The sequence below is a fragment of the Salminus brasiliensis genome, chromosome 1 (genome assembly GCF_030463535.1).
Source record: "Salminus brasiliensis chromosome 1, fSalBra1.hap2, whole genome shotgun sequence".
NCBI classification, from domain to species: Eukaryota; Metazoa; Chordata; class Actinopteri; order Characiformes; family Bryconidae; genus Salminus; species Salminus brasiliensis.
Genome location: NC_132878.1, coordinates 80,083,291 through 80,107,365, shown reverse-complemented (window position 1 = coordinate 80,107,365; position 24,075 = coordinate 80,083,291). Strand labels below are relative to the sequence as shown.

The 24,075-nt window shown below is 41.7% G+C and overlaps 1 protein-coding gene across 2 annotated transcripts in view; it reads left to right on the top strand.

Moving 5' to 3' along the window:
- The first annotated feature begins 7,308 nt into the window (after positions 1 to 7,308).
- The window catches only part of fndc3bb (fibronectin type III domain containing 3Bb), a 76,412-nt gene continuing 59,645 nt past the window's right edge, over positions 7,309 to 24,075 (top strand). For both annotated transcript variants that reach the window (XM_072690542.1, XM_072690534.1), the window contains exons 1-3: positions 7,309 to 7,417; positions 19,398 to 19,531; positions 19,631 to 19,706. In XM_072690542.1, coding sequence (XP_072546643.1) covers positions 19,424 to 19,531; positions 19,631 to 19,706 — 184 coding nt within the window. In that variant the 5' untranslated portion in view covers positions 7,309 to 7,417; positions 19,398 to 19,423. The remainder of the gene's footprint in view (positions 7,418 to 19,397; positions 19,532 to 19,630; positions 19,707 to 24,075) is intronic.

Genomic DNA, 24,075 nt, shown 5'->3' with positions numbered 1-24,075 from the left:
AGCGGATGGTGTGGTTTCACAGCCTATCATTTTGCATAGTATTGTATTATTGCATTGTGACTAACATGTTAGCTCATGGCTAAAGTGTAAGATTAGTTTAAAGCACCTACAGATTACTTTGATAAACTGAACATCTATACAGATAATTCACACTTTCTGATGAAAGGAATGATGAATTTTAAGACATGTATATACCCCTAACCAGAGAGAAGATGAGTAATTGTAGAAAGGTTTACAAATGATGGATTTGCACCAAATGAGGGTTTACAAATGAATGTGGAAATAGCCACATTATTATTTTCCCAAACCAACATGTTGGTAATGTTAAATTTAAAATAAGATAAGGTTAATGACCTGCATGTACCTCTCTGCCTTAAACATATATATATATATATATATATATATATATATATATATATATATATATATATATATATATACAGTCATGCCCGAAAGTATTCATACCCCTGGCAAAGTTTGACTTAAATTTACTTTTATTTAACCAGAAGTTATATTTTTGCCTTGAAACGACACAGGCATCTCCCAGGAGATAACACGATGATGTACAAGAGGCATCATTGTGGGAAAAAATATTTCTCAGCTTTTATACACATTTGAACAAAAAGTGGCATGTCCAAAATTATTCATACCCTTTGAAAACTGTCACAGTATATGGGAAAATCCAAAGTTCTATACCATTCCAAATAGTCCAAGCTGTTTTAAAGCATCCTAATTACCCTGATTCATTGGGAACAGCTGTTTTAATCAACTCAACAGGAGAAAAACAGCAGCTCTCTGCAGTTGGTTTGTGGACAGTCATGGCTAAGACAAAGGAGCTCACTAAGGACCTGCGGCTGTGCATTGTGGCCGCTCACAAGTCAGGAAAGGGCTATAAAGCCATATCAAAATGTTTTCAAGTTCCAGTGGCTACAGTGCAAAGTATTATTAAAAAATACAAGAAGTTCCGCACTGTGGAAAATCTCAGAAGATGTGGTCGGAAGCCAAAAGTGACACCTGTGCTGGCCAGGAGAATAGTGAGAGAGGTGAAGAAAAATCCAAGGATCACCACCAAGGCCATCCTGGTGAATCTGGACTCTGCTGGTGGCGACATCTCAAGGCAGACAGTTCAACGGACACTGCACACTGCTGGGTTCCACGGACGCAGGCCAAGGAGGACACCACTTCTCCAGAAAAGGCACACAAAAGCCCGCTTGACCTTTGCAAATGCTCATCTGGACAAAGAAGAAGACTTCTGGTGTTCTGTTTTATGGTCAGATGAAACAAAAATTGAATTGTTTGGCCACAATGATGTGTGCACCATTTGGCGTAAAAAAGGAGAAGCCTTCAACCCTAAGAACACCATCCCCACTGTCAAACATGGTGGTGGGAACCTAATGTTTTGGGGGTGTTTTTCAGCCAATGGACCAGGGAACTTGATCGCAGTAAATGGCACCATGAAAAAAGAGCAATACATCAAGATTCTCAACAAAAACATCAGGCAGTCTGCAGAGAAACTTGGCCTTGGGAACCGGTGGACATTTCAGCACGACAACGACCCAAAACACACAGCCAAAGTGGTGAAGAAATGGTTAGCAGACAAAAACATTAATGTTTTGCAGTGGCCCAGCCAGAGTCCTGACTTGAATCCAATTGAGAATCTGTGGAGGGAGCTAAAGATCAGGGTGATGGCAAGGAGACCCTCGAACCTCAAAGAGTTGGAGCTCATCATTAAAAAGGAATGGGCAAAAATACCAGTGGAGACATGCAAAAAGCTGGTCAGCAATTACAGGAAGCGTTTGATTGCTGTAATAGCCAATGAAGGCTTTTCTATTAATTATTGAGAAGAGTATGAATAATTTTGGACATGCCACTTTTTGTTCAAATGTGTATAAAAGCTGAGAAATATTTTTTCCCACAATGATGCCTCTTGTACATCATCGTGTTATCTCCTGGGAGATGCCTGTGTCATTTCCAGGCAAAAATATAATTTCTGGTTAAATAAAAGTAAATTTAAGTCAAACTTTGCCAGGGGTATGAATACTTTCGGGCATGACTGTATATATATATATCATTTGTAAACCTTTCTACAATTACTCATCTTCTCTCTGGTTAGGGGTATATACATGTCTTAAAATTCATCATTCCTTTCATCAGAAAGTGTGAATTATCTGTATAGATGTTCAGTTTATCAAAGTAATCTGTAGGTGCTTTAAACTAATCTTACACTTTAGCCATGAGCTAACATGTTAGTTATATATATAATGCAATAAGCTACAATCCCACCACAAAACTAATGGACAAAAGCATTGGGACATTCTGCTTTTGTTGGAGAAACTGTCCAGAAAAGAATTGCTTGATTTTGTAGAATTGCTCTGTGGTTTTCAGAGATCTGGTGAGCTCAGGATGTTGGATGATCACCACCCCACCTCGTCCCCTACTCATCCCAAGCGCTTTAGATGGCGCACAATCATCCCAGAGAACACAGTTCCACTGCTCCACACCCGAATACATTCATTAAACGGGGTGTCCACAAACATTTGGACATATAGTGTATCTCATGTTGTCATTATAGGGTGACACTCACTAGGGGTCGCTATTGCCCTTCATTCAGAATTCCCTCCTAATAGGACAGAAGTGGATGATAAAGGTAATTAGAGCATGAATCAGAATAGAATGAGGATTTATGATCTCAGGAACATGGCATGACAGCATTAGGCATCAATTCAGGATTTTAATTAAAGCGTTTAGGTAGTTTTAAAGAATAGTTTTGGTATACAGAGAATTACAGCTTATTTATGAACCCGCACACAGACACATATGTATATACATACAACATACATGAGGTAAGATCATTAACATAAGATTAATGAATTATTGTGATATTAAATATTGTCGCTGTCCAAAGAATACCATGTATCTCATCTCATCTATCAAACCTTCTAAACTTTCAGTGAAAGTCAATGTAAAATGATTTTATTCCAAGTCTATTTGGAGCATTTCTATTGGTCCATTCATCCAAAATTATTTACACAGGCTTCGGGGCAGCTGCAGGGTTCAAAGGGTGATGAAAACTAAAAATTGGACAAAAATGGAAATACATGTTTTTCGTTGGACAGCAGCAATATACAAATCAGCAAAAAAGTGTTCGGTTTTCCAACCTTTCTTTGTCCTTTAGATTTAAACAGACTGTTTTTGATATTTTACATTTAAGACCAACATGTATTGTGTTTCATTCAGAAAGCAGTCCAGCGAATAGGAAATATTATATGATATTCATTATTCATTTCTTTCATATTAATTTCATGTAGTATATTTTTTGGCTCTACAGTAATGATAACAATAATAATAATAATAATACAAATTATAGTAATAATATTTGTATTTTAGAGGCTTTTACACTGCAATGGCTATTCATGATTATTTATAGTAAGAGTTCCCGAAGTCGTTCCTGTGGGCCCCAAGCACAGTTCATTTTTGTATTTTTTCCTGCTTTAACACAGTGGTTTTCAAATCAGTCTCCCAGGGACCCCAGATGGCCTAGAGTTTTTTGCTCCAACACTGTCTGGGGGTCCCAGTGGACCAATTTGACAACCACTGCTCTAACACACCTGACTCAGCACATGAGGGTCTTGTTTAGTAGTTAATGAGTTGAATCAGGTGAGTTGAATATGCGTAATGTTGGGTCTCTAGGCCTGGAATTCAAAACCTCTGATTTATTACCCTAATGCACAAAGTTATGTGTTACACAAGTTCTTTTTAAAGGCTCATATCCTGCATGTGCCCTGCCTTTATGTTTCCCTCCTGCAGTTGACTAATAGCATTTGTTTGAATATTTGTAACGAAACTAGCCATCATTCATTTGTTAGATATCCATTTCTCCACTTCTCTGACCTTTTTACTGTTTAAAGACAGATGTGGCAGATGTGAATGGCATCTTTTCGGAGTGGCTGTCCTGTATTCAAAAAGCAGTCCAGGTAGAAACTCTATTTATCACTTTAGTGTAAATGGGAAGAGCTAAACCACTGCAGGTTAAATAGGCGGGTAAATGTGTATGAATTTTTGTGACATCACAAAAACAATAGATTCAAAGCAGGTTGTTTTTACTGGCTGTTCTCCATATATGGATTGGGGACTGAATGATACAGCATGAAATGTTAGCATTGTTTACATATTACATCTCAAAATGCAAGAAAAAATGTTTTCCACAAGATGGGCCCTTTAACATGTGCCATATTATTTTTAGGGCTGTATGTTTGTAAACAAATAATTGAGGTAAAAGCTGGATTAGATGTTTTTTTTCTCTCGCTGTGAGGCTTTAGGGGATCCTCCTTAAACTGTGGCTGTGCACATCTGTGTAGACATGACGCCTAAATGCAGCTGCATGGAAAGTAGGGCAGACACCACAAATGTTTGTGTGTGTATGTGTGTGTGTGTGTGAGGGTTTCCACTCAAGGCCTGGAGTGTGAGAGACGTGAGCTGTCTTGTCTGCTTTCGTCTCCAGCTGAATGAATTTGAACCTTCCTTTAAATTGACGCTGCTTTTCCATGTCGGATTTGACGGATCCGGCCAGAGAGAGGGAATTAATACCTAATGGCGGAAAACGTGAGCAATTAGACCACAGTGTTTCTTCATGGCAGTCATTAATCAAGTCGAAGGCCCTCAGTCAGAAGGCAATTGTGTATTAGAAGTTACCCGTAACATGTTTACCTTCAAATCTCACTGCATAATCATTGTCTGGCCTTCCCAAATCGTCTGCATGGGGTGATGTTAGCCAACATCTGTCCCTGTAGTCCGCCTCATTGATTCTAAATGGAAACTCTAAGGCTTTCAGTGCCAAAAATGACATATTAGGAGTGTGTTCTGGTAGAAACACCATGAACACACTCCACACACACACACACACCATACTGGGTTCAACATCTGTTTGCAGAAATGAGTTTATCTTGTACAGCTGGTAATGGTAGATTCCATTTTGTATGTTTAATGTTCTCCCTTACTTCTAATACTTTTGTGGGTTTATGTCGCAAAAATTCAAGCCATTATTGAAGCCATTATTCACCAACATAGTGAGGAGCCCTCACAGCTGCCTACAATCATTGGGAATGACAAATACATGTGTCATTTTTAGTTTATAATTTTGAAGTTGTCAAATGCTAAACAAAAAAGTGTCCAGTCAGAATCCCCCAGTAGTATGTAGGCTGAGGTATAACGTAAATTGGTGTCATGTAGTAAAGCATAGTTTTGATGTGCTGTGCCCGGTACAGATTCCTCCTTTAAGGCCTTCTGGAAGTCCTCTTACTGGGAAGAGGAGTAGCAGCGCAGTCTAACCAGGATTCAGTCAGTTCAAAGAAATGGCAGCAGTGGCAGCTGGAGGTTCTGAAATGCTGCCACCCTTTTTCTGGTACTCTATCATACCAGTTCTTTGCCCATGATGACCGTTTCGCACTGTGCCACAACTGACTGGTGGGCTTTCTTATTTATACATGCTGCAAAAGTTCATTCCAATAATTCCATAATATTCTGATATGACTGTGACAGTAGGTAAAGGGTGCATCTGGAAAACCACTAACTTTGTGGGATGTTCTAGAGCTGCCATAGTAAAGGTCTCCCAACGGCATACCAGTAGTGCCCCACAGGCCACTGATGCTAGAGGGGAACAATCTGGTACAAGACTGGTACAGAGCAATCAGCGCGCCACTGTGGAGCAGTAAACCTCTATAATGAACACCTTCAATCATCTAACGCAGTCCAGACCATGAGTAACAGATCAATAGTGACAGCTCTAATCTCCATCCTCCTCTTCCTCATCACAGTAAGCCACTTTTCGGCCTATACACACAGGGGTTAGTGTTAAAAGTGATTTTCATGTACTTGGAGTTCATGCCAAGAGAAACAGCGTCATGCCATGATCTGTGTCACAGCACTACAGTAAAATTAAATTAAGGAAAGGACACAGCCCCAATCAAATCATGAACACCCTTCTGTATGCATTCCCTTACGCATTCATGATAGAAGGAATGGGAGGTGTGCGTCTGTGCATGTCTATGTGTTGCCAAATCATATGAAATTCAGCTGTTCAGTTCAGTAAATTTTATTCAGACATCTGGAAATACCTGAAGACATCAAAGGTTTTCATCATTTATAACTTTTTATATCTATTCTGATGGACCTACAGGTCTGGACTGCATTCTATAGAGCCTAGAGGAAATACTTACTTATGTTTACTTTTCAACACAATTACTTACTGGCCACTATATTAGAAACCCTTAGGTTGTAGCTGCATATTGCTTATGCACAGCTTGCGTTAGCCATCCTCTAGCCTTATATCCTGACCATGGAGACACTGCCGGCTGGATATTTCTGGTGGTCCACTTTTAACCTTGCAGTGACACTGACGTGTAAAAACCCCAGGAACACAGCTGGACAAGATACACTTGTAACAACATCGCACACATTGCCATGTCAGTGTCACTGCTGTGCCCAGAACAATCCAGTACCTAAACCATGTCCAGTAAACAGTGAAACACTGATCACTGTAACTACCATAGACTGGTTACAGTCTGCAGTGTATTACACCTATAGTGGACCAATAAACAGTAAGGACCTCATAACATGACTGTGAAAGTACAAGGTAGACCTTCTAAGAAACGTCTAAGAAACCGAATGCTACATGCAGTCTAATGTTCTTTGACTATAATTAGGCTTAAAAGCCCTTAAATCATTAGCAATATTAGCATAGTGAAAAATAAAGTGTGTGTATATATATATATATATATATATACATATATACATTTTTTTTTTAAGCCAATAGCACAACATGGTCTGTATGTACTGGAGTATGAACAGGAGCTCACGTTTTTTAAATCTTTAATAATTTTAATAATATTTTTGTAATATTTTTTAATTGATTTTAATTGATTTGGGGAATTTCACTGGTCCCTATACAGCCTAAACAGACTAAGACCCTAATCACAACTACATATAAGCAATCAGGCAGCATATTAATAACCATTTCATGTAATAACCCTCTGCAATGTAAGTTTTAGAGCCATTAAATCATTAAGATGTGTGGGTTTTATCACCACCACTATGAATGAATGAGTCAACTTCTCAAAATGACATCCTAAATATTTAAATATGCTGATTGGTATTTTTAATCTCAAGGTTTTAGCAATCATTTGAGCAGCTCCTGGATGTTTTACGGTAGCGCTGATGAGACCTTCTGCCAATAGAGGTGCAGCTCCGCGGTGATTTACGGTAAAGCCCCCCCCCCCCTTATGCACTGCCACATAATTGACATGGCGGAATCCCACATTCCGCTCCACTGTGGACGTAGCAGCTCCGGGATGGCGAGTTTTTAAAATTTCAGGCACGGAGGACTTAAAACGTGGATTAGCAGGATTGACAGAATACCAACGTGAGTAAAACTTGTCTTTTTGCGTTCAGTCGGGGGGGACGTGTTGGTTTTACCTGAGGTTTTAGGGATGTGAGGAACATCTGGCCAAGTTAGAAAAGCTGCAGAGGATCTGAGTGGCGAGCAGACGCCGGCTGTCTGAGCTGATGGAAAAAAGGAAGTGTCGAATTGAATGAGGGAAAAACGAAACTCAAACTCTTTGACGAACGTAAAAAGCTGTTTTTCCCTGTTTTTCTAATAAAAGACGTCTTTGTCAGCTCGTGTGTTTCGTTTCGTGCAGCTTTTCCAGCGCTGCGCTTCACTTCGCTTGGGTCGTTTTTTCGGTTTGGACCTTTTTTTAAAACGAGCCTAATTTAAACTGAGCTTCTAACGCTCGGCCCTGAGGTTTTGTAACCGTCCGTTTGGCTAGCAAAGCATTTATTCCTCCAAAACAGACGTTTTACAGGTTAAACACAGTCCTGACGTCTAGTTAACTTACAGAAAACACCCCCTTTAGCACCTCTTCTCACTTTTATCCGTTAGAGAAAGTTCTGGAATTGGAGACTGGAGGGCTGTGTTCGCTCGAGCCGTCGTGGGCATTTTAACACTTTCAGCATCAGGCGTTTACAGAGCAGACCTTCACTGCAGTTTATGGAGGTAGCTAGTTAGTTAGTGCTAGCTTGAGGAAAAGGGTCTGTTAGGGCTTTAAGGGGGGAAGTGACACGTCAAATCACAGCAGCTGGTCGGCAGATAGCGGTGAAGTCATGCCAGCAAACGAGAAGAAGCTCAAGGAAAGGTTGGCCAATTAGCCGAAGCGCTAAAACTTAAGCCAAGCGGATTGGGCTCAGCTAGCCCTAGCTTAGTGCTGATGCTTCGGGGCAGACGCGTCGGGATCTGTCGATCTACCAGGCTTTTACTGACGTGGACCACCAGTGTGTGACACCCCCCCCCCACCCCCCCCCCCCGTTGCACACGTATGCCCAAGGGTTATCGTGGACGAATGATAAAAGCGAGGTGGACAGTCCTCTACTGAGTGTTTTGTAACTTTTTTTTTTATGTAGCCAAAAATTTTAATAGCCGAGGAAATCTGATCCCAAACACGTGACGTCACACGGCATTCCAGAGCCAACTGAGCTGAGGTGTAGAAAGCAGCACTTTCCTCTGGGTTCGTGTCCGTGGCCCTGCTGTTCAACACCCCTGCTCTATTCACTACCAAGTGATACAGCCAGTGATAACATTATGGGATGTGATTTGAAGATTTGGGTGATTTGGGTGATAGGGGGTTGTACCCGTGCCTCCTGTCTCTAGTCCTAGCCCCTCTTTCTCATAAGCCTGAATATCAGTCAATAGTGTTGTTGTCTTGCTGTCTGATTCTGTGTTGTCACACATCTAGGAAAGGTCCGAGAAGCCATACACTGCCATCCGCACCTAGGTCACCCTCCTCCCTCTGAATGCTTCTCTATCCCAAACTCAGCCTCAGCCTCAGCTTCAGCCCCCGGGCTCCTGTCCCGACCGCTGAAAGAATGTGAAGCCTGTGGCATTCTTCTGCTGTGCCGTTCTTGGCCTCCGGTGTCCGAATCTTCATAATAACGCGTCAGCCTTGCTGGGGTGTACCTCGGCGTGCTATTTTTAACTGAAGATTTGACTTGTGGTTATCAATTTTTCAAAACCACAGTATTTAGCCCAGCAACTGTATACAGATAAGCAAAATGCTTTTTTGTGGGGATGTTCAGTTCCTGTCTAGGAGGGTTGGAGTTTGGTGATTTCCCTATGCAAACGTACCTACAAAATCTGGTAACTTGCTGTGGAGTTAGTTTTTCATAGGGAATTCTCCAAACGGTGCTGGACTAATGCCCTCCAGGACCGCAGAGCTGGACACCACTGCCTGATTACACAATGTTTGTGTTTGGTGGAGCTCATAGCACTTACCCCAGGACAAACCTTGAATCCAGTGTGCCATAATATCACCCGATGATAATCATATAGCCACCGCTGTGGAATTGGTCCTCCTTGTTGAGGGAGGGCTGTACTTTCTTTACCTAGCAAATCACAGCTACAAACTTGTATCCTTAAAAAAACATGGGGGAATTCAAACGTTCACTTAGTAGTTCCTTAGTAGTGAAATAGAGGTGGGCAATACGACAATATTTTATCTTATTATCTAAGCATATCGAGGATAGTGTTAGTGCTTAATAAACACTGATCAACTGCAGGTTGATTAGACTGCAGTGTAATTAGACTGGTTTAATGAGATGAAGTGCAGCAGATGTTAATGAAAATTGGAAGTTTTTGAATAGTCGATTTTAAAAGTCTTCTGCTGATGAATGTAGTCTCTGATTACATGTATTATGATAAATATTGTGTATCATGACAAATGTCTTTAAATATCGTGATATAATATTTTTTTCCTATATCGCCCAGCCCTATGTTGAAACATGGCTTAGCTTGAACGTATACAGTCCCCTTACTGCCAAGTGGTTTACTTTTACCTTTGGAAATCCATTTAGTGCACTTTACTCTTGATATCCAGGCCCTGACAGTTAATCGCAATGTATATTGTTTTGATTGCTTTAGATGGTTTTAAAAGCACATTAAAATAAATAAAAATGAAATAATAAGTAAATTATCAAGAAACATTAAGAATTAAGTTTTATTCTGATATATTTGAGAAGTACTGTTAAATTAAATAGTGAAGTTTTTTTTCCTATTCCTTGACACCCCCCCTCAAAAAAAAGAAAAAAAAAACCCTGCAACCAATTCATTACAAACAGTGTAATTAGACTGGTATTAATGTGCAGCAGATATTAATGAAAATCACTGTATTCAGTAAGGGAGAGTTTTTGAATAGTCGATTTTAAAAGTGTTATGCTGCTGATGTATTTAGTCTCTGATTACACGTATTGTAATGTGATAAATATTGTGTATCCTGATACATGTCTTTAAACATTGTGATATAATATGTTTTTACCATATCGTCCAGCCCTATGTTGAAACGTGGCTTAGCTTGAACGTATCCAAGACCTTTGAGCACACATTCCTTACCTGGTTCCTATCACTATCACAGTCTCTTTACAGTCAACTCTCTCTAAATTACTTTGTTTACTCCTTAGCAACTGAACCGTGTAGAAATTTTGAAATATCAGGTGGCTTTCACCTTTGAGAAAGTGATGGGAGCCATTGGGTCTGAACACATTCCACTCTACTCAGTTTCAAAGTTAAAACTTCCTGTCCCCTCACGTCCTTACGGAACTCCAGGAGTCTTAAAACAGAGACAGAGGCTACTCTGGGACCTTCACCCATGCTGGTGGTGGACAGGCTTTGCTGTGTTCCTGTAGGCTGAATGGCTGTGAGTTTCCCCAGTCCTGGGACGTTGTATGTTTTGCACCTGGGTTGCTGCGGTCCCCTCCCTTCTCCACTCCCCCCCTGAGGCTAAAGTTTTACCTCAGAGATTCCTCTTTGAAAAGCACTGATGTTATCCGCAAACAGCGACCATAGAAATCCAAAGCTGTTTTTTTGCTGATGGCAAGGGAAGGTCAGGTGTTGCCCCCTATCTGTCTCCATCAATTCCTGAGCGAGATTTTGAGCGTCTGTTGAGCTACCATTGTTGCCTTCGTTGATATTGCTGGACGAGTTGTGCCAAGTTACTGCAAATGCCAGCTGCCCCGAAGGCACACTTCTGTGGCTTTAGAAGACTTTATCTTATGAAAACCTGATGGTACATTTGGAGAGAATTTAGGGAGGGCTTATGGATTTTGACCTGACTGGAATGGGGGGCTTTATCTAAATTAATGTCATCCTTACCTTCCTCTGAAAAGAGAGGAGGGAAGGTGGGAGTTGAGCGTTTGAAAGGTTGCAGGTTGCTGTGTCAATGCTGCTGTGATTTTGATGAGCATGGTCATTAACGAGATTCAGACCTAATTAACAGGATTCGGTAAACATGTCCTCATTATGTGCCTGTAAAACGGTGCTGCTGGAGCATGAACTACCCGTAAGCTCTTCAGGCGGTCAGACAAAGCCCCCTCGGATCAGCTTTAGCGTTCTGAAAGTGACCTGAGGCAGCTCACTTCCCACCTCTTAATGAGCCTTTTTAGAGAACACTAGCGTTAAGGTCCACATATAGTTTACAGGTAAATATGATCATACCTGTATGTTAATCTAATGCAGGTGAAATGCTTCTACACCTTTCATTTTTACAGAAGCCTTTCAAAGTGCCTAAAGGGGGCTCCTAGGAATGTTAGTGTTTTTTTCCACTTGCATAATATACCATTAATAAGGGGTCTAATGAGTGGAAAAACCTTTGTATAAACACTGAAACTGGTACAGTGGAGTCAGATTAAGGTCGATGTTCCATTCAACGTGGAGCATAATAGCTAAGTAAACAAGTAAACGAGACCGGTGCTCCATCAATCAGACAAGCTGCGGTTGTGAACAAAAAAAAGTAATTTCATTGGTAAACAACGACTTTTTTTCTGCTAGGAAAATGAGGCCAGCTTTCTTGTACTTGGACGCAGTATTAGAGGTATTTTGAGCAATTTACACATCTCTGTGGCTGAAGTTGCTCAACAGATGTATTGGAAAAATTGAATAAAAATCTGTAATAAAACATTTATGAGGAGACTCTTCCATTAATACAGCATTTATAAAGTATATGTAGGACAATCAACAGTGGGATCATTTAACATGTCAGAATCGCTTGTGGTCTGAAGTTCTGGGACATGTAAACAAGCCTGAATGGACCCTATAATTTATCACTTGCACCTTCCTTCACAGTCAGAATGGCGACATATATGATAGGTAATGCTGGCAGCTCGTTGATGTGCTCGAGTCAGCTGTATTGTGCTTTTTCCAGCTGCTAAAGCCAGGTGTGGAGCGTTGCTCTGAGACATCCTGGTTCGCATGAGAGACGTGTTTTTTAGACAATTAAAACTGATTATATACTTTATGAACATCATATTTCCTGAAATTCCCACCATCTCAGAATGTAAAAGCTAATGTACAAGAGTTAAACAGAACAATATGTACATGTGCCACCTAATATATAGATGTGAAAGCACAGGACAGAAATAGGTTTTACTCAGTGTAAGGTTGAGGTGCCAAGTTGGTATCACGTCTTCTTCTTCAAAGAAGACATTATTCTATTTTTTTTTTAAATAAAAAAACATCCAGTTTGCATTTCATTGTGTATATTATTGTTTTTGCTATTTAATTTGAACCCTTTCACAGGAGTTGGACACACCATTTATTTCTGTATGCCAGTCCTGTGGAGTTGCATGTCTACCAAATCATAGAATTCTACCAATCGTCTTTAATTATTGGTACCTTTAGTGTAGTTTAAGTATATTTGCCTGATTGTGACGGGTTTGACTGACTTTTCAGAATGTTATTAGAAGCAGTGCTTTGTATTATATCATTTGTACTATTAAAGGCAGTCCCCTCGTTGACAAGTGGTTTGCTTTTAACTTTGGAAATCCATTTAGTGCACTTTCTTCATAATATCCAGGCCCTGAAAGTTAATCGCAATGTATATTGTTCTGATTGCTTTAGATGGTTTTGAGAGCACATATAATTATAATATAATAATAGGTTATAATAAAATAATCAGTAAGTTATGAAGATACATTAAGAATTAAGTTTTATTCTGATATATTTGATAAGTTTTTTTGTCCTCTTCCTTGACACCCCCCCTGAAAAAAAAAACAAAAAACACCACTGTAACCACCCCTGGGGAAGAACTTCCCTTGTGTACACACCCACCCACCCACCCAAAGCCAGTTTACTGGTGTGTAAAATGTAGCTGAGGCCCGAATGAGGATAAGGAATTTGACCTGTTGACCTTTTAAGGAGAGAGAGGGGAGGAGCTGGAAAGGGGGGTTGCACTGTGTGCTCCTTTGCATTGCTTGTAGACGTGTCGCATGGCAGAGGTGTTTTTGCCCTCTCTGTGGAGAGCTGTAACCTGTGTGGTTAATTAGGAGTGAGGATTGCTGTTCTGGGGGACTGAACATAATTAAGGGCTGTTTTTTTGGCAGTTTTAGTTTTACAAAAGGAGAGTATTTGTTTAAATATGATATGAAAATTGGTGTTTTGTTCTGCTTAAGCGGCAAGGGTCTGTTTGTGGACCCACACTTGAATACGATGCATAGTTTTATTGTAGTTAGCAAATCAATAGAAGAGTGGCAATAGGGATGAGTGATATGCCACTATGTTGCTCTGTTTTCCAATGGTAATTTAAGTTTGTAAATGTCAATAAAATTGAAACGTTAAATAGTTCATATTTGTTTCCAGTGCTAAGATCAATAATTAATTAATCATGCCCTATAATGGGATAATAATAGGGTGTCTGTTTTGAACTTTCTCAGAAATGAGAAGTGATGTCATTGGTGGGTTCCCTGTTTTTCAGGCAAGCCCCCCCCCCCACTCGACACACCCCCCATTACCCCAAACTCCACCTGCTGGGTCCCCTCATTCCTCTCCCCACTACGCCTGAATGTACAAGTGATTGATTTTCTGCGGGGTAATCCCGATACACTCCTGCGTGTTTTGATAGGAGAGAATGATTCAGTCACAGGAACAGCTTGACCTGGTTTAGATGCTCTCGAGCTCCTCTCCTTCAAGACAGTATCATGTTGCGGTTTTGGGGGGTGTTGGTTACGCAATGCCAAAGCTCCATTCTGGGAATCCTTGTTCCTCCTCCTCCTCTTCTTCTTCAGTATTGTCCTGTGTTTAAGCTCTCTCACAAACTCATACTGTGTCACTGCTGCTGGGCAAAAGTGTGAGCTTACAGCCCATCACAAAGTGGCTCAGGTTTTAAGTAGGGCTGGGTGTGGGTATTAGTATACATACGGCTATACAGACTCCTAGTAGTATCTGTTTACTTAAATGGGCATTCAGTGAGGTCTGTGTGGTTTAAAAGAGTGAAATGTGTGTTTTGCTTGGAATAATCCTTAACTGTATCTTATGAAGAGTTTTAAGTAAATTTTAATGGAACCACCGCCGTTTTACTTTGAAGCACATTTTAAAGCATAAGGCCCAGTCCACTCATATCCAGATAATTTTAACTAGTGCGTGTTATTGTTTTTTATTTATGAAGCCTGAAGAGCTCTATCTGGAAAACAGCTGTTTGTTCCATGTGCTCAGCAATTTTGGGGGGGTGATAACATGTTTATAACTCAATTTAGCTTTGCTTTTCATCAGTGATGCAGTCCAGAGATGTCAGAATGTACTGATCTCAGTCCTTTTTTCTTTGAGGGGGGGGGGTGCACTTGATTAGAGATAATAGGAATTGTCTCAATGACTAGATATGTGTCCTGGTGGTCATTAACCAAAGTCAGGACTGTGTTTCAGAGAGAGTTGTATAGGCATGACTACATAAACAACCCTGCAACAGCAAGCATCTTTTTCAGCTTTTATTTTCTGGCAGAATATCTGACTTGAAAATATATGACTATAAAAAACGATTAAGCAATTTAGCCGACTAAAATCGATTACCAAATTAATTGACTATTAATTTAGTAGTCATTTAGTTGTTTGGTGTTACTTTTTACATTAATAATTCCCCTTAATCACAACACAGCACACATTTAAAACACAAAATCAAGTGAATGTTAAACATGGTGTGTAAAATGTCCACCCTCATGTTCAGTTCAGCTGGGTGGGATATTGCTGGAGCATGTGTCAGCAGGGAGGGCCTGGACTGAGCCCTAGCTCAGCTGGGTCATTATTTAAGCCCTTACATTATAACATAGCTTTAGGATGAGCCCAGATGTTCTTCCCTGGACCAAAGAGGCCGAGAGCATGTGTGTCGAGTGATGTGATGAATGCAGGACAGTGTAAATTCTGCCTGCCCTCCTTAATACACATTCACATAGACAGTTTGTCAGTGATGATACCCTTTGTATATCGACAGTTCTGTACACATATCTCAAAAAGCTAAACTTCCTGTGAGGCAGTGTTAGTAAGGCATGTGCTGTTACAGCCCTTATGTGCAGTTTCCTTGTATGGCTTGTGGGGTGGTAGTCTACACTGTGATTCTAGGAAGGCTTTCTATGGCTCTTAGGCCACGTGTAACAGTGCGGCCCAACAGCTAGTCTGTCAGTGCAGTGTTAACAGTCTGCATGGATTCACTCTCAATGGATTCATTGAGTAATCAGAGACTCCAAAATGCTTTATTGTGTCATGGACAGGAACCATTTAACCTGGAAAAGAATTGTTAAAATGATTATTTGAGATGTCATGGCTCTGTATAAAACCATTGCGTTTACTAAAGAACCCTTGAAGAACCCTTTATTAAAAGATGTAGGCAAAATACAACATCAGCCGTCTGCTATCTTATTTAAATAAAGTTTTGGAAGTGTTGAAATGTTGAGGATTGTTTTCCAAATTACAGTACAGTATTGAACTCTAAGTGCTAACATTTGCACAACATTTCAGCAACATTCCAGTGACATGTCCTCAGCCTACCGTCTGTCCCAGATCAGCCCCAGCTCTTATCGGGCCCCAGACTCGCGGCGGGAGAGGTGACTGCTGGAATGAGAAGGAGGAGGAGATATTTTTCGAGGATATTTTTAAAGACGTGATTTCATCTTGTTGTAAATGTTGATTGGAGTCGCAGACGTGACTCATGAGGAAGGCTGGAGGCTGTTGGAAACGGTGAATGTTCAGAGGTGAGATGGAGTTACACCGAAAAAAAAAAACAATCCAGAAGTAGGACACGCCACACACACACACACACACACACATGTACTCTCTGTCTCGTATGAATGTCTGAGTGTGGAGTTTTTCCTGAGACACAGGAGGAGGTGTGCATTTGTGTATATCCAGTTGTTAGAAGAAGAGGTTTTTAGCCAAGGGGTGAAGGTAGAGGGAGAAGATAGAGGGAAGGCGGGAGGGAAGAGGAGGAGAAGAAGGAGGGATGATTTTTTTGGTTTCTCTGAGTTTCCTCTGTGTTATTACATATCATTAGCTGGATTATAGGGCCTGCGCCAGACCGACTCCCCATCTGGGGCTGTAAAAGTGCCAGACGTGAAAGCAGATTTGAAAGAAATCTGTCTTTTCAGAGAAGTTGGGCTGGGTGGCGGGCAGCTAGACGTTGCAACTGCTCTGTTGCAGCTTTTCGTCGTTCATAATAGCATTGCATAATGTTATCCAACAGATGTTAGGTGTCAGGTGCCACTGTGTACAATGGAAGATTCCTTCTGGGTGCATGTCACGAATGCAGAAGGACATTGTAGGCCTGCTTGTGGTTGATATGTTATGTAGTACTCTGTAACTCCTCCGTAAGTCACTTGCAAAGCAGAAAGTGATTCTACGTGTGAAGGCTCTTCTGCTGTGTTGTGTACGTGCCTCCACAAAACCCACATTCAAGCCACCACTATCTGAAGTAACTGGATGGAAAAAGTGCTTTGTGGACTGCGGGTGATTTATGCTCCCTGTAATCTGCAGTGAGTCCGTATCCCCGGGTCTGCTGTAGATGCCGTTGTCAAGGCAACGTTTGTTTCCACGGCGTTTGTTTTGGTCCTGCGCAACACAGGATGTGAAGCAGATGGACTGTGTTTTGTGGGGGATTGTGGATAGAGTCGGGGGGCGTAATTGGGGGAATACCCTTAAAATGGGAGTCCATGGCTGTGTAGCAAAGTACCCTTCTATAATGTGGTAATAACAACATGACCTTTGAAGGTAGGAGGTCTCCCCTCTATCCAGTGTTGAATAGACCCTTGAATCATTTCCCTTGGGGGGGGGGGGGGGGGGGGTAGAGCAAGCTCCGAACTCTACCCCCCAGGCCAACACCACTCTGCCTAAGGAATGGCGAGAATGAAGAAAACATAAAAGGCAGAGAGAGAGGGGGAGCGGGAGATGGAGAATGAGTGAGTGTTCGTTTCTGAACCCTGGGGGCTTGGTGCGTTAAATTGCTGTGTTAATGATTTTAGATGCTGGTAATTACAGGCTGTGCTATCACGCCTGTAGTAAAGGAATTGGGCATGCCTGGAAAGGGTGAGAAAAATCACTCATGACTTGATGAAACACTTAAAAATTTGAGACTCAATGGGTCTGTTGTGACTACATTTTACATGGTGCATGATGGCCTTGCAGCAGGAACACTTGTTGCAGTCGAGGTGTTTATTACCTGAGAAAAGTCCTGAGAGTTAAATATCACCTTCAACTACTCAACAAGGGCCTTTATGTGTGAAGTGTTTAGGACGAAGGTGTGTGATTGCTTTATGAGGGTGAACATGATGAGCCAACAAGTTCACCTGTGGCACCTGTGACTTTTCTATGACCATGTACCTCATGGCAGTGGGCGGTTTATGGCAGTGGAAGTTCTTGTTGTTTTCCCTTGGCCTCTTGACTTTGATAGGGATCCACTGGAACAGGTGGAGAGGAGGACGTTGTCTCTGCTAGGAAGAAGAGAAATACGACGCCCCGTTCTTGTTGAACTCGAATGCTTTCTTTTTGGAAATCATCAGTATGCATGCTTGGCCTCAGTGCGGGGCAGATGAGCCTCACGTGTGCTACTCTGCAGGCTCAGAAAGTTTCTACCTAAGGCGTTTTGAATTACAGGAAGAAGGAAGAAGACAAAGCATGGAGTAGAATCTGCCACAGTGGCAGAATGAAAGGTTTCAGCACTTCTGAAGCCTATAGCAGAAGATGCTTGGCTGTGGCAGCTGAAGGTTCTGCAGATTCTTTGAGAGATTTTGAACTCCAGGTACCATCATGACTATGGATGTGCACAATGTTTTGCTAACAAGATAAACTACTCTAGCTGACCCAGAAACGATGAAAAGATATTTTTCTGACAAACTAACATGTTGGCACTTGTTACTGTAGGGAAAATACCTTAGGGTAGAAGGCGAAGTCCTCACCAGCATCCCGTGTACCAATTAGCTCTTTTAGCTCATTAGCTCATCAAATAAGGAAGGCTCCATTACTCATCTGACATGAAAACCTACTGTATTCTCTTGCATTGTGTCCCAGACATAGGCTTGGATCCCCGACACAAATATAACGATGACTATCCAAGTATGGTTTGACCCATTTTAGCAATAAAGTTTACATTTGACCTCTAAGCTCCATCGTTCTTGAGGAATTTGATAAAACTCTGCCATAGCAATGCTTTGCTTCTGTTTTTAAGATTTTGTGATTTATAAAATCATAAGTTTTATATTTATATCTAGGACACACTGTGTCATTGATGCAAAGCACCTCTTTTTCCCTGTGGTCATTTCCATGACCTAAAACTTCACTTTAGTTAAGTCCATTTAAGTTACCCAAGTATCAGAATTAAAAATGACACTAGCAACTGCCCAAAATGACACTAGCAAAGAGTACTGAAAGAAGCAGTATAATCTGGAGTAGCACCTTCAGCAGTGATGACTATTCAAAGCTGAAGCCCCTCTTCCAGCAGATATGGTTTTGCTATAGCAGCCAAAGGTGCTGTTGGAGGAGTCAGTTAGAGTTCACTTAGATCGAGCTGAACTTTGTGCCAAAATTTCATGTTAGCAAAAAACATTGGGAAATTCGCATCCCTTTTTTTGATGTAGTTAGTGGGGAGTATATCTGCCTTCCTCTGGTCCTCTGGTCTGCTCGTTATAAGTCCATCAAGGCCAAGAGTTCTGGCACAGGTAATTTTAACAGTTTGTGGCAGCGAAAACTTGACCCATGTCTTTCTTCTTATCCTGGCTGCTTGGTCTACCAGCTGTTGCACCAAATTAGTCGGCCCATAACTGCATTTATATATACCGATGACTTAATTCCTATACAGATTACATCATCACATAAATGCTGGTGACATCAGTTGCAGTGACTCTGATCCTAATGGTAACGTTCTATAAGACATGTGGGTGGGCGGGTGTGAATGGACAATTGGGCAGAGCTCTGTGGCACCCTTTGATCTTTTTAATGAGCCGTTCGTGGCTGATTTGCGTGGTCGCTAACTGATGTTAAAAGAGCGGTCCAGTTCAGTGTGGTGTGAATGTGTTTTTAATGGCGAGTGTGTTTTTGCTGTCCACAGCGGCTGTGCAGGGGAAGGCTCCATGAATGTACGTCACCATGATGATGACGGACCAGATGCTGGAGCTTCCGCCACTGCTGAACGGCGAGGTTCCCATGATGCACCACATGATTAATGGAGATGCCTCGCAACAGGTGAGATTGCTGCCCAAGCTGCTCTTTTCCTGAGGGCTCCCTAGAGGCAAAGTTGAAGTTACTATAACTAATGATGTTTTTGTTTGGTGATCTTGTCAGGTGATCTTGGTCCAGGTGAATCCTGGAGAAACGTTCACCATTCGGAGAGAGGATGGAACTCTGCAGTGCATCCAAGGTCTGTTGTCAGTAAATACGCTTCTATTGGCTGTTTTATTATGCTGGAGAAGCTGGAATAGTCTGTGTTGGAGTAATGGAGTATTTTTGGAATGTAATGAGTCAGATGGTTGTTGCATTGTAGTTTTGCGCACATGTTGGGTCAGATGTGTCCTCCTTAATGAATATGCAGTTTTACAGAAATAGCCACCCAACAGTGTTTCTAGGTAAACTGTAAGGTTTCACCTTCATAAAGCGTCTAGAAAGACTGTCCACCACCCCATCTCCCTGTTAGTGCCCTAAGCAAATTGCATTATTCCTGTCAACAAATAAACCTTGACCGACTGACAGACAGAGGAATGCACCGTATGCCGTTAGCCTTATCCCTCTGTGGGCTCCTGCCACTATTTGCACACCAAAGTGGTGCTGCAACTATAACCTAATTCACTTTGCCCAGTGTGAATACTAAGACCCTGTGGCACAGGGTCATTTGGGTTTCAGAGGAAGGAATGGTGAGGGCAGGTTGAGTGGGAAAAATAGAGAGAATGGGCTGCTTACAGCATGAGAAACTCTGTGCTTAGCATGTTTCCAGAGTGGTGTTAATCATTAGCAGAAAGGTTGTTCAGGCGCTCATTTTCTGTTTAAATTCCGGTGTTCTAGCGTTCATTTTTAGCCAGGTGTCACAACTGCTATCGGATAAGCAGCGGCTCTCGCTGTTGTTGTTCTTTTAGTGCTAACTTGGCGTTTCTGGGGAAAGTTGTTGATAAACGCTTTCCCAGCCCTTGGCAGAGCAGTGCCATTATCTCTTATTTTAAACATTTGTCTTAGCCGTGTTGAGGCTGGCATGTCTGAGTATGTGTGTGTGTGCGTGGCTTGAATGCCTTCAGCAGGCAGGAATGTCCATTCCTTACCTAATCGCCTGTGCCTGTGGCTCTGGGTTTGATGCAATGAATCGTGGCGATTGTCATTTTCCTGTCATTACATCTCCACAGCTTGGCAGTTGTAACTCAGTCTCCTGCTGGGCATGAAGGCTTGAGTAAGAGAGCCTGGCAGAGCTGTTGGCACTGGCCCAAACAGGGTTAGGACACCCACGGGCGTCTACCAGCTGCCTTCTAACTCCCTGGGTGCTGCTGTACCACCTCTGGACCTTTGGCCTTGAGCTCATGATGGGTGGCCTGAGGACTGGCAGGCAGTGCTAAGAGGAGAGCCTGTTCCTCCTCAGCTTTTCAGAGTAATAATTATGCCCCGCAATTACTCCTGCCAGACTGGTCATGAAGTCAGCGCAAAAGGACCCAGTGTTGTCACATTTCCTGAGATACTGTTTAGTATATACTGTTAATTAGGTCTGCACCTACGGATCATGTCTATATTCGATAATTCTCATTGAAAATTCAAACACCTAGTCTAAATCTCTAGTCCTCTTCAGATGAGAGGTCACACAGACTTACCACAGTTACCACAGTAACGGACCCTAGTGATTACAAAAAAAAAAATCATGCAAACAAGATATTAGTATTCTAAAACATGCAAAGTGTTTCTATATGCAGGATAAACTGATATCTGACATATTTATTAAATTTATTTATATGTGTTCTAGAAACATGGCTGTTGAGCTGCTCTGGTTGATTGTGATATCATGCTTGTACAGAAAGGCTTCTGAATTTAGAAATGCAGGATCAGGTTTCAGAAATCAGACTGTATGAGCAACATCATGTTGCACTTTGACAAAACTAGACTAGTTAACATTATCTGGTGTAATTGGAGTAGCTAACATCTAGCTAATATTCCCAAGAGTAGTTAAGAGTAGCTAACATCTAGTTAACGTTGTCTGGAGTAAGTAGAGTAGCTAACATCTAGCTATTATCAGCCGTGCTATCTCTGCCTTCTAAGTCACATCATTGACCGTGTCTCCTTGGCATCTCAGTCATGTTCGGGAACCTGTATTGTGGAGTGGAGGAATGTAAATGAGTGAACCTACTTGGAAATATGATCGAAACAGTCACAGTCGTGATGATGAAACAACGAATACCTGAACACTGAGCACTTAAGTACCAATGCACTTCCTTACTGTATGGTATACTTGACTAGACTTTGATGCAGTATTTTTAAACGAATTAGAAACAAACTTCAGTATTCACCGGAAAGCAAATGAACACACACACACCCCAACACACAAAACCACAAGTGTGAAATTTGGCATAAAGGTTTAATCTGGCAACCAGATTTTTTCCCTTTATGTTGCGGAAAAAAACAACAGACGCTTATATGACTCCCAACACTCCATGCAACCTATTGCAGTCTTACGCATACTCAAAGCAAACAGGGTTTGATGTAGCATTCATAAAGGGTTCTTTTACTTGTCACGGTTCTGTGCAGAACCCCCACATTATAAGAGTGTATCATGTGAACATTAAAGCATTCTAACATGGCAAGTTATTGTGGCAGCTCTCACACGTAGTGCACACAGTGCTGCTTGGTTTTATTTGTGTATGTGTGTTTATCTAAATATGCTCATAATTACATAAAGATCCTCATAAAGTGCTGTACACAAAAGCAGCCTCACACACAGAGGTGGACGTAAGACATAGAGCTTTGCTTTCTGACTTTTCTTATCATTTTGATGTCAGTTATTTTCCCCCCAGAGGGTTAAATGACTTCACCAGACTGAGAAAACTGAGAGAAGCTTTCTTCCCCTCCATTCCTCACTCCTCGCTGTCCGTCTTTAGGCTGCGCAAATATATTTCCTGCTGATGTGGCAGAGGCCTTCTCCCATCCCTCGCTCTTCTGCTCTCTATGCCCCTGCTTTTCTCTCTCTCTCTCTCTCTCTCTCTCTTCTCTTCAGTGGCTCATTACTGCAAACCTTCAGTGCCTTATATCACCCACTGTAGTCCCTCAAACCACTGTAGTGAAAAGGAGCCCTTAAACCTGACTGTCAGACGGCGTGAGTAAGGCCGTCAGACGGTGAGGATCTGGGGAGCGACTGGAGGAATGTGGCCATGTGGAGCTGCACAGCTGTTAACAGATCGCGCCTGGCCGCCGCTCTCGCTCTCTCCAGGTTATCTGTGCGGAGAGCAGCCGTTTTTGGACTCCAAAGAACAGCCACAATAGCTTCACATCCAGGCCAGATGTGGCCACAGCCTTGAGGAGAGAAAGAAGAGTGTGCCTTCCTTTGATGTGTAGGCCGGACATACACACACACACACGCACAGCCCACTCGTGATAGATGGCACAAAGTTGGCCTGGGATGAAAAAGCTCCTAAAGCGATAGTTCAGTGAACAGTCAAATATACATAGTTTACCCCTTACTGCAAATGCAGTTGATCAGCTAAGCTTGTTTTTTTTCTTTCTTAGGTTTGTGCTGGAGCTTTGAGGCTAATGCAGTTGATGAGTAATGGAAACGTATGTCCACCAGTTAGCACTGTGCAATTTTCATGACCACACCAGTTTCTGGTTCTGTATGACAATCCTATATTTTATCTGCTAGCTATATTATCCTTACTATATTATTTTAGTACAAAACTAAAGAATCTGAATTTGGTATGATATGAAATTGATATGCTATTGATATGAAAAATCTTTTTTTTGCCAAACTATTGCTTTAATAACCAGCTGGGGACTCTTTTTGCAAAGCTGACCCTTGGCAGCTTGGACTGCAACAGAACACAAAACACTGCTTTTGCTAGTTATGTAATTATTATGTAATTATGGATGGGTCAACATCGGCAGATACTGTATTGAAAGATACTGTAATGTACCCCCAAATGGTGAAAGACCTAAAAAAAAGACCAGTGTTCACTAGGCCTCAAGTCTACCAGTGGTTGGTCCCAGAGGTAGTGGGGGTGGCACATTCATAATCCCCACTGGAACATTTCTAAGTCCCCTGGTCTACCAGTGGTCACTAGACCTCTGGTCTACCAGTGGTTCGTCAGGGGTGATCTCAGAATAAATGAGGTGATAACTGTGATGGATCACAGTCAGATCAATTGGCCAATCACAATTAGGGGAGGTCTCCAAATAAACGAGTCTCATAATATAATAAACAGGGCTATAGATCAATCGCTGTCGAGGAAGGAGTTTTGGAACAAACAAATTGGTGATTACAACCAATCACAGTCAGGTTGAGGTCTCAGAGTAAACGATGTGATGATCAGGACTAATCACGGTTAAGTAGAAGTGAATAGTGGGAGGATTGGGGACCAATCACAATTAGGGGGAGGTGTCGCAGAACAAACATATTGGTAATTATGACTAATCATAATCAGGGGGAGGTCTTGGAACAAACAATAATAGATTCTTAAAACTCTTGTTAAAACTCTGTTGTTCCAATTTTTCTAAGGTACTTGGTAGTTCGGACTAGTTTGACTTGCGAGTACAAACCCCTGGTGGAGAGG